At 42.7% G+C, this 10,310-nt stretch overlaps 1 protein-coding gene across 1 annotated transcript in view; it reads left to right on the top strand.

The window, feature by feature from the left end:
* Positions 1–606: 606 nt before the first annotated feature.
* LOC106571368 (sodium/potassium-transporting ATPase subunit beta-1-interacting protein 2) overlaps positions 607–10,310 on the top strand; it is a 166,189-nt gene continuing 156,485 nt past the window's right edge. Inside the window, exon 1 of the mRNA XM_014144382.3 lies at positions 607–1,723. Coding sequence (XP_013999857.2) covers positions 1,670–1,723 — 54 coding nt within the window. The 5' untranslated portion in view covers positions 607–1,669. The remainder of the gene's footprint in view (positions 1,724–10,310) is intronic.

Below are 10,310 nucleotides of genomic sequence, written 5' to 3'. Positions count from 1 at the left end.
TTGGAGTCATATGTGTTTGGCTCATGGGTTGAACATGATGTTTGGACTCATGGCCGCAGGAAGATGGGGGGTGGGGTGTTTATTATACATTTGGATGGGGGGTGAGGAGTGTTTTTCTCCACTAATACATGTTTTATTTTATTTAACTAGGCAAGTCAGTTAAAAACAAATTCTTATTTACAAGGACCGCCTACCCTGGCCAAACCCTAACCCGGACGATGATGTGCCAATTATGGAGTAATAAAGACATAATTCACAAATTTCAGTTTATCAGGGGGTGCTGCAAAAACCTTAGCACCCCTACTTCCGGCGGCTATGGTTGGACTTGGAACAGCATGTGCATGTCTTTGGATGAAACTGTCAGCTAAGATTAATTAAATTAAAGGCCTGTTAGTATTGCCCTATTATTATTTGGCTACATCAATAGGCTAACCTTTTTTTACTTTCATTTAATTGAGGTGTTGTTCTGGATGACTCTCTGTCATCCTGATTTACAGGTGATGAATCAAAAGTATCATTAGTTCGATATCAAATCAACTCCCTGCCACTGACGCCCAGTGCGAATCGGAACGGAGGGCTAATCCAGTGTATTCAGTGATGGTCAGGTCCTCAGCTGCACTCTATATCTCATCTCCGGCTCAAAGGAACGTAGCCGCTTCCCTGCGGTGTATAACACTGCGTGTGGTTCATTCAATCTGGAGCGTCAGATGGTGGGGCTGGCGTCCGCGCAAGGTGAACCGCGTTTCTCTATGGTCCGTCTTTTTACTGCACTGTCTGTCCTACCGACAATATCTACAGTATATGACCGGGATTCTCTATGTGTAAGTGAACAATGTTACATGTCCAACAAGGGACAATCAGCGGTTATGAAATCCGGGCTACTGAAGATGCACAGTGCTGCTGAGGAGGATACTAGGACTGTGTTCAGCACCACCGATTTTGGACATAACTGAAATTCTCATATTCGAATCATGCCTCCTATGAGAGAGCTTTAAGCAGGGAAAATAACGGCGGACTGCTTTGAATTCTACATTGTCCATAGCCTTTCTGTGTGAAAAGTAAAGGGCGCGCGCTGTTTAGTTCAGTTGCAGACTGGGACCTGAACAACCCGACGGTGGAGGGAGGAGCAATGAGAAGAACCCCATCGGCTTAAAGAACACTGGTGTGCTTTGTTTCTCAGCAAAGGACCCTTTCAGAAATAGCCTGACACAGTTCATTTCTTCAAGTGGCCACTGTGTTCAGGATAGGATACTATTCTGCCTAGTGCCCACTGGCACTTTATTCTGGACCATGTTTGATTGGATTTTTTTTGTAGAACATTTTCAGAGGCTTTAATTCTAGTTTATAGTTTATCCCTGGACTGCTCAGACGTATAATAACCAGATAGTAGGCCTAATTATGCTAATTAAGAGCTGACCGACTTTCAGAATTTTGAACAGCTGGACCCGTATGACTAATTCAAAGTTCTCCACTATTTGTTGAGACATAATATATATTATCAAATTGTTTTGCCAATCATAATTGTCTTCATCTATTTTTGCCTGAAACGCGCGCCGCTGTACAGTGTGGTCGCGTCATTGTAACTGCCCGGGCGACCAACGGAGAGATTCGGGGATTTGGGAGTTACAGCGACCCACGTGGAGCGGAGATCCAAAGTGGACAGTACACAATGGGTTGTTGCAGTGGCCGATGCACCCTGGCCTTTATCTGTGGCATGCAATTGGTGAGTTTATGATATGAATTATTACATGCGTAATGGCTTTCCTTATGGGGAGATGCGATGAGGGTGATATATAGCTACTTCCCTGTATAGCAGCCAACTGCGGACATGCACTCCTAAGTCAACTCTTCCGCCCCAAATCAATAACTGTATGGTTAAGATGGCCTGTAACACCCTTGCCCAGTAGTACGACCGAATCCACAATTCAGAGAGCGGATCATTCCCGTGGGAATATGATCATTTGGAGCAAAAGGGGCGCTCTCACGCATCTGCTCCTCCCGGTGCTCACTGACTGCACGCATGAGAGGCTTCTTACCAGCTGTACCACCTGGGACAGATGCCAGGGAAGCATGGTGATATGGCGGGGATGGGTTGTGTTGGTGAATGGTTCCGCTATACAGTCGGATAGTGAGAAATGTCAAAATAAACCTAACTCCACGATTTAGTTCACAAGCGACTAGTGTGGGCGGTGTGAGCTCCGACGTCACATAAAATGTAGTTTATGTTAAAAAATAATTACTGTTTTCAGCACCCAAATAATAGCCCGCAATTACAAACTACAGTGTTCTTTGTAATTGCGGGCTATTCTTTGGGTGCTGAGATCAGTCGTTTTTTATTGAAAAAAAAACGTCGGAGCTCCAGTCTGCCCACACTAGTCGCGGCTCAACCCCATCGTGGAGTTGACTAAGAGTCGTGTAGGATTATTGTGGAATTAGATGGATTGCAACTGATAATGCAATCATCAATGACTCAAATGTACTGGAAGTGATGCTAGTCAACATAGTGTATTCTGGGTAACATTTATCACATTCAGTGGCTGATGGCAGGTGAGGTGATGGACTATTATTGCAGGTGTTCGGGTCTTTTGGAGAGGCAAGTAGCCTAGTACATGCCTCTTGTTTCATCACTCATGAGGATGTCTCTTTTGTCATAAAAAATGTGACCTTTAGCCTACAGTGACTCACTGTCACTTAACTGATAATAGGTGGTGGTGACAATCTCAACACTATCCACCAGCTGGTATCTATGATAAATCACCCTAGCGTGATAGGTCACATGACAGTCCAAGTTTTGTTCAGCTTGCCGCTTAAGCATGTGCAGATGGCTATACATGTCTTATAACATGCCCCTGTTAGAGAGACTCAGCCTAGTCATGGTGGGCGAGGCCACCCCCTGGAGTTTTAATTACAGCTCACAGTACTCCTGGCTAGAGACCTAGCTATGGGTCTGCTCTCCTCACATGGTTAGCAGATTGCTACACATTTACAGAACATGATAAGCCACCTCCTTTCTAAGAGGGTTTTAGTCCTCTCTTAGCACTTGAAAAGGAAATATTTGCAAGTATATTTGGTTGTAGTGAAAATGTCTCCGTATGTGTTACTGTTAGTTTACTCAGACTTTTTCGTATGTTCTGATGAAAAATGTTGGTGCTCCACAGACACCGTGTACCTGTTCTGTACTGTGAGTGGTGTTTGATGTGGGAGATTTCAGCAGAGATCACAGGACAGCTGTGTCTGAAAGCCCACTCTGGAGTTGTTCTGAAGCAGTGATACCTTGGCCAGCCTCACCCACAGATATCCCTATGATCAATGAGCTCTCATGCACACAGAGCTGGAGATGACCTTTCCCAATCCTCCTGACAGGCTGCATTTAGCCAAACACTTCTCTGGTCCTGTGTAGCCTACCTACTGCATGCCAGGGTTGCTCGCTCCAAACACATCTGTGGTGTCTCAAAGCTGCAGTAGGAATGCATCCTTTTCCACTAGGCCGCGTTTAGCAGCAGCAGCAGCAGTAAGTGTTTTGTTAATGCTCTGAAGCAGCAGCTGTATTTTTGGTAACAGACTCCTCGAGTAGGTAGGAAAGCCCTGTTAGGCTTATCTAATCATCTGTGCTTTTCCCTTTAACTCGAGCTGACTGCTTGGCCTTGGCTGATGTCAGAACTTGTAAACTATTTCCAAACCATTTGATGTGTAGTCATATTATAGCATAGCAATTATGCACCAAAAAAATAGGCTCATTATTATTGCAATATATGCATGTGCCTTGATTAGACCATTTGAACTTAACAATTTATCATGCTAGGTCTTTCAAGCATCGCCTATCACTCAGTATATTTGTAAACACAACACTTAAACAACCAAGAACTAATGCTCTCAAAACGACTTCAAAGGGACAATTTGTTGTCCAACCATATGATCCATGCTAAATAAGCATGAGGAAAAGCTTTTGAAATGGTTTAATAACGACAGTTGCATTTTTCCTTTTGTTTGTGCTTCAATCCGTGCTTCAGAATGGATCTTAATATGGGGCTAATTCACACAATACTCAACAAGGATTAAGAGGAGATTGTGCTGTTCAAGTGTATCTGATTAAATGACCAATTATGAAATGAAATGTTACACAATGTAGGGTTTATTGACCTGTTTTTATCCTGCTTTTGAACCTCTCAGTTATTATTCAGTTTTCATTAATTACCTCATCATGTGCATGTTGAATTGCTGTATAGTTTACAGTGTATTTCCTCTATCTCTAGGCTATTTTTGTGATAGCTTAACCTATCAAGTATGCTTCATACTACATACATTTATCGCGGTTAATGTCACATTGCTGGTATGTTCCACTGAAAAAGCTTCACACATTTACATTTTCATACAAGTAAATATATGTTAAACTGTTAAATATGCTAGCTTCTCCTTCTACCCCCTGTTGGTGTTTATGTGGAAGCAGGGATAGCATATCTATATGAATATGGTTCCTCAGTAGTGTAAATTAGCTCGGTTCCCCAGCTCTTATTGTATCTTTGTTATCTGATAGTGAAAGTTAAACACTGCCATGGCTCATCAGCATCTGCTGGAAAGGAAAGGCATTAACCATTGGAAGTCAAGTTCCTCTGTTACAGCTGGTTACGACCACCAACAAACTACAACTCATCCCCCTGTGTTGTTATGGGATAGTCTCATTGTTGTATGATGTTGAAACAGCAGCCGGGTGAGGTGGCTGCTGGGAGGAACAGTAGATAGGAAGCTGTTGACCAGATGGTTGCAGCATTGGACCTTTAAAAGATAATTGGCCCTAAGTTCTTTGATTCCAGCTTTTTATATCAGGGAATGTTAACTGTGTGCGTCACCCCTAGACATGCCTGCAGGCTAAACAAAGACAGCTGGGTAGGCCGTGTGTGTGGCATGAATTAAACCCTATAAAGCAGTCAATAAATTCCTAAGGAAAGCTGTTAACTGTCCAGAGCACTTACCCTGTACTATTCTTACATCTGAAATAGGGGACATGAAAGCTGGGCTATGTTTGAAGATGTAATTTCCTGACTGATGTTGGCTACTGGCAGCTGGTCTCCGTGTGGTTGCTAGGTGTGGGAGGTCTGAACTTCTGCTCTTGAAGGAGCTGTGGCTCTCTGAGGAGGGGATGGTGCTCAGGAGGCCTGCTCATTTACATGCCCTCCAATTACATTCATTCACTGTACGTATTATTGTATGCCGTATCAGTGCATCATTACTAGAGTATTTAGGTATTTGCTGCATTTCCATTAAGGTATTATGTTCAAGCAAACTGACACTCAAGTCTAAGTCAAATTATGGGAGGGGCAGAATCTCCAATAGACTAATTAAGTCCAAGCAAAAAGCCTCGAGGTACACAGCAATTACAGCGTTATTGACCAAGTTGGTATTGCATTCCTGAATGAGCTGTAGTTAGTTATTTATGGTCCACTTGCTGTAGATCATTGAAGCAGGGCAGGTAAACAATTGGGAATATGTGTTTAGACTGATATTGTAAACTAATTGGTCGGGCGAATAGTAAATGGACATGCCTTTATAATTAATCTGGAATCGAGTCTGAATAAATGTATCCACTTAGCATAAGAAGTTTCTGCCGATGCACAATTTGACATTTTTGTTAGGATTGGTATGCCTACTTTCAGGTATATCCGTTAAACGTTCATCTTGACAACGTGATCCAAAGAAAACATCTGGAGGGATCATAAAAGAGCATAGAGGAGATGCATCTACAAATTGGGCCCTAACAGTCTTGGTGGAGAATTTAATTGAATTTAGGAATCAGAATGCGAATTCACTCCAGAGATGGGGAAAATGAAGGATCCATCCCTGATCGTGATGGCAAAGCCATGTCTGTAGAATGACTGGCATAAATTGTCCAAATTCCTCACCTCAGGGCCCATATTTGTCTTCTGCTCTGCAGTCCCAAACCTGCCAACAGCACACTTATATGATATTATAGGTATTAATGAATATAGCACTGCACTGGCTGCAAATGCATAATTGCATTTTGTCTCCGCTATGTTTCCCCTGTATTCCATTTCATACATTCATTCTTGTCATGGAGTTTAGCCTAGCAAGCTTCAGTGTTAGGAAGTTTACTTCTCTGCAATTCTGTTTAATGTATTTCATGTCTTTAGGGATAGCATCTGTCTAAATAGTAGGCGGTTGGTTTCATTTTTTACTGGCTGTTTTTCTCCCAGTTGTAACATACTAAGCTGGATTTATGCATTTGGCTTCCAACACAACAAGGCTTTAAATTAGGCCCTGACAGCAACACTTTATTGATTCCGATAGTGAAAAAAAGCAGGTTGTGCGTCATCATTAGCCTATCAAAAATCTGTCAACAGCTACAAAGTTGCCATCAGCTGGCTCGGAACATGACTTTAGGTTTTCAGCATTGACAGATGGGGGAGTAAGTTGGTGGGTAAATTCTCTCTCAATATTTACTGCCTGGCTTGCAAAACCCCTTGCGTTTATCCAAATGGAGAGTTCGGTTTTGCCTGGTTTGTTTTTTATTGTTTACCCCTTAAGGTGAAAAGCCTCTTGTTCCAAGTGAACCAGTACAGTATGCTTGTTAGCAGATCAAAGGATCATTTATTTATATAGAAATATATGGGAGTAACTGCAGAGTGGTGCCATGTTTCATTAGGTTTTATTGGCTTATGAGTCTACTGAACTATATCCTGAGGCTATTTGTAGTACCACCACTAACCATATTATAATGTAATAACATCCCTTGATTAGATTCTAACATGGGTTATTACAATGAATGCATTATTTTCCGCCACGGAGTCCTATCAGATCCAGACACATCCCTTCAGCCTTTACACTGGTTTTGCTGATGGAACTAACACACTGTAAACCCCTATGCTACGGTCTCAGCTACCTGTTCTAATTTGATTGACTCATCCACCCCTTCTGCACAAATTATAGAGATTACATAACGTTAGAGGAGCGGTGGCTTGTTTCTCAGCATTGTCTGCCAACCTCTGTAGTGACTGAGGCATTGTCAGTCGGTGGTCTATGCAGTCAGAAAGATGAAGGTAATGTCACAGAAAGCTACCTGTCATGTAAAGAAAGTCCTTGATGTGGAGAAGAGCAAATTCAATCATCTTCCTGAACTGCCATTGATATCTAAGAAGGCAGAAAGATTTAATGACTCTTCAAAATGTTATAAATCCCTCAAATCTTAGCAAGACCCATAACTATGAGTGCTGTGAATATGTGTGTGGGGAGGACCTCGTCACTCTAGAAAGTTTATGCCCATTGCTTTTAACCCCCAATTTTACCTTAACCTATCCTCTCATCCCTGTCTATCTTGCTGACAGGAGAGATGCCTTCAGCACATACAGTAGTACAAGGACAATGAGATGAACCCCAGTGCTGCTGTCTGTTTGTTAGGGTAATTCTCCATTGAGCTGAAGTATTAAAAAAATGACAGTGTATCTTAGCAACAGCAAGTAACAGGCAAGAAATGCAGGCAGCACAATGTGTCTAACTGCAGAGGTATTTAAATTGGACTCCCAACTTCTGACAGCTGGACAAGCTACTAAAAATTCCAGCTTTGTCTGACAACAGCACTGTGAGTTAGGCGTTAACTTTTGATATCTAAATGCAGTCTGCCAACCAAAGTTGTTATTCTATCCTGCTCAATCTCTTTCCGGCCATTTGACTGTTGTCAGAATGCTGTGAAAATGCAATGAAAGCATGTGGCTCGGTAGAGTGGCTATGAGGCAGCGAGGCATGTGAGAGGCGGTTGTAGAGAGACGAGGGCAGGCCTGAGTGGCCACAGGTCTAAAGGCACATCAGAGGCATTCTGCAGGGTAATTTTGGAGGACCTTGGGGGATAAACAGAGCTAGCCGCTGGATGAGGATGGGATGACTAAGCTAGTGGATGACTGATTAAGGCCAGAGATAAGTAAACATGGCGCTGTAGATGGGCACGTCCACGGCTCTGAGGACAGCTCTCATTACATGGGGTTTGACCTCAGCGATGAGCCTTGAGTGCGGGGATGTAGGGCAGACGCCATGTCTCTGTGAGGACCTGCCTACCTGTTTATTAGAGGGATGGATTGATACGTAAACAGTGTAGCTGTGATTGGTTCAGGGATGCTTAGGAACAATGACAACTGACTGTTCAAGAGATGAGGGGCCTGTGCCATGATAACATGTCAAAGAATGTGTTATATTTAAGCAATAAGACACGGGGGGTGTGGTATATGGCCAATATACCACGACTAAGGGCTGTTCTTATGCACGCCGCTAATCGGAGTGTCTGGCTACAGCCCTTGGCCGTGGTATATTGGCCATATACCACAAACCCCCGAGGTGCCTTATTGCCATTATAAACTGGTTATCAACGTAGTTAGAGCAGTAAAATCAATGTTTTGTCATACCCGTGGTATACGGTCTGATATACCAGGGCTGTCAGCCATTCAGCGTTCAGGGCTCGAACCACCCAGTTTAAAATGATACTTTTATGATGTGAGTCATTTTTATTCTGACAGAAAGCTGTTATTTTGGGAAAAAAATGTATAGTTGTTAGATCAATATTTTAATTGACTGTTTCAAGCTCCAGTTGTTACCTATGAATCTTCTCCTAAAAGCAGTGTTCCCAAACTTTACAATCTAATAATAAACAGCCTGTTCCCCATTAAATATGAATACCGGTACCCATAGTGCCTCTGCATAACCTGTCTGCTGTGTTAAATCCCTGGAGATGTTCTCTCTGACTGCAGCGGTAAAACACTGAGTATGTAATCCCATTGAGACCAAAACAAAGATGCTTATATGAAACAAGACATGGCGGGGGAGATGAGGGAGAATCAAACCATGTAACTGTTCTTGTAGCCACTTCTGTGGTGTGTATGTGTATGCATGTGTGTGTTGCGTGTGTGTGTAGCTTAGAATGAAAAGACTGCGTGTGAGAGGGAATATTACTCAGCGGTCTTTGTAGGAGTGAAATCACAAGGATAACTCAAGGCGTTGCATGCACGAACTTGGCTTGTGTGAGTTTTCACTTACTACCCAGATATTATAATGAGACAGGGTGATGACCTTCACAAACAACAGCCCCAGACAGCCTGGGGAGGTAGACTTGTTATCCTGCTCTTCTCACTAAGCTTATAGATAATGCCTGTCTGTCTGTGACAGTACCAAGCTAGATTGGTCTTGCTCTGTGTAGCTCTGTGGTTGTTGAAGACTGATGTATGACATCCAATCTCCTGCTGGAGGAAGCCAAAGGCCCCAAGACTGCCTCTGTGTCTGTACTGTGCCTCAGGAAATAAGGAGGCCTCTTTTGTCACGTGGCCCTCATAACGTCTGATTTGGACATTCTGTCAAGGTGGGGGGTTTGGGTTGATTGATAGTTTGATTGATTGGTTGATTGGCTGGTTGACTGATTGATAGATTGGTTGATTGATTGGTTGACTGATTGGTTGATTCATTGATTGGTTTTGCCAGTAAAAAAAACATACACACAGTACATATATTTTTAAAACATGACAGGGATAACACAAAAAAGGCAGAGACTTATTTCCATTGTGGTCCATAAATTCCATGGTGCAAAAACATTACAACATTAGGCTACACACATTACATAGATATGTGAAGAAAAAAATAATAATTCTACTGCTTGATCATTAGCCAGAGGTTTGTACTATACTGAAGTCTACCAGTTATGTGTGTTCCAGCACATAGGCTTCCTTCCTCTACATAGTTTTAGCTGTGATGTGTTTTACTGAGCAACAAGCAGATTATATACTGTATGAATTGATTTAACCATATTACATTACTCTGGTCCTAGTCCCTCTGTAATCCCGATCCTATTCTTTTTCCTGCTGTTGTATTGCTTTAACACTGGGGATAAACTACACACCACACAGAGTGTACTGTTTCAGCCAGCAACTATCTGGATGTACTCTCTTCATGCTCTGTAATGGAATCTGGAATCTGACTCAACCTAATCGGTTGGAATACCAGACTTTAACAACGTGAGTGAACAAGTAAACACAGTCATACACAGTCAGACGCGTCACTCTCAGAAATGCCCCACATAAAAACCTACAATGACAGTAGCAAACTATAGTTTGATTGATAGAAATGGTGAGAGACAATATTCGTGAAGCCTGTTATGTCAGGTGTCCAATCCCCATACAATATTTTTTATGAATGATGGAAGCGGCAGTAATGAGTGGGCCGACTGGGCTCTCTCACGCCTCTGCAAGGCACTTACGCTGATTGTCTGTGCGGCGCTGGTAACCCGATCATGGCTGCTCATAATGCTGTGCTGATGGTGGCGG

The sequence above is a fragment of the Salmo salar genome, chromosome 15 (genome assembly GCF_965601325.2).
Source record: "Salmo salar chromosome 15, fSalSal1, whole genome shotgun sequence".
NCBI classification, from domain to species: domain Eukaryota; kingdom Metazoa; phylum Chordata; class Actinopteri; order Salmoniformes; family Salmonidae; genus Salmo; species Salmo salar.
Note: the sequence above shows the minus strand (reverse complement) of the source record. Positions and strands in the feature narration are given on the sequence as shown.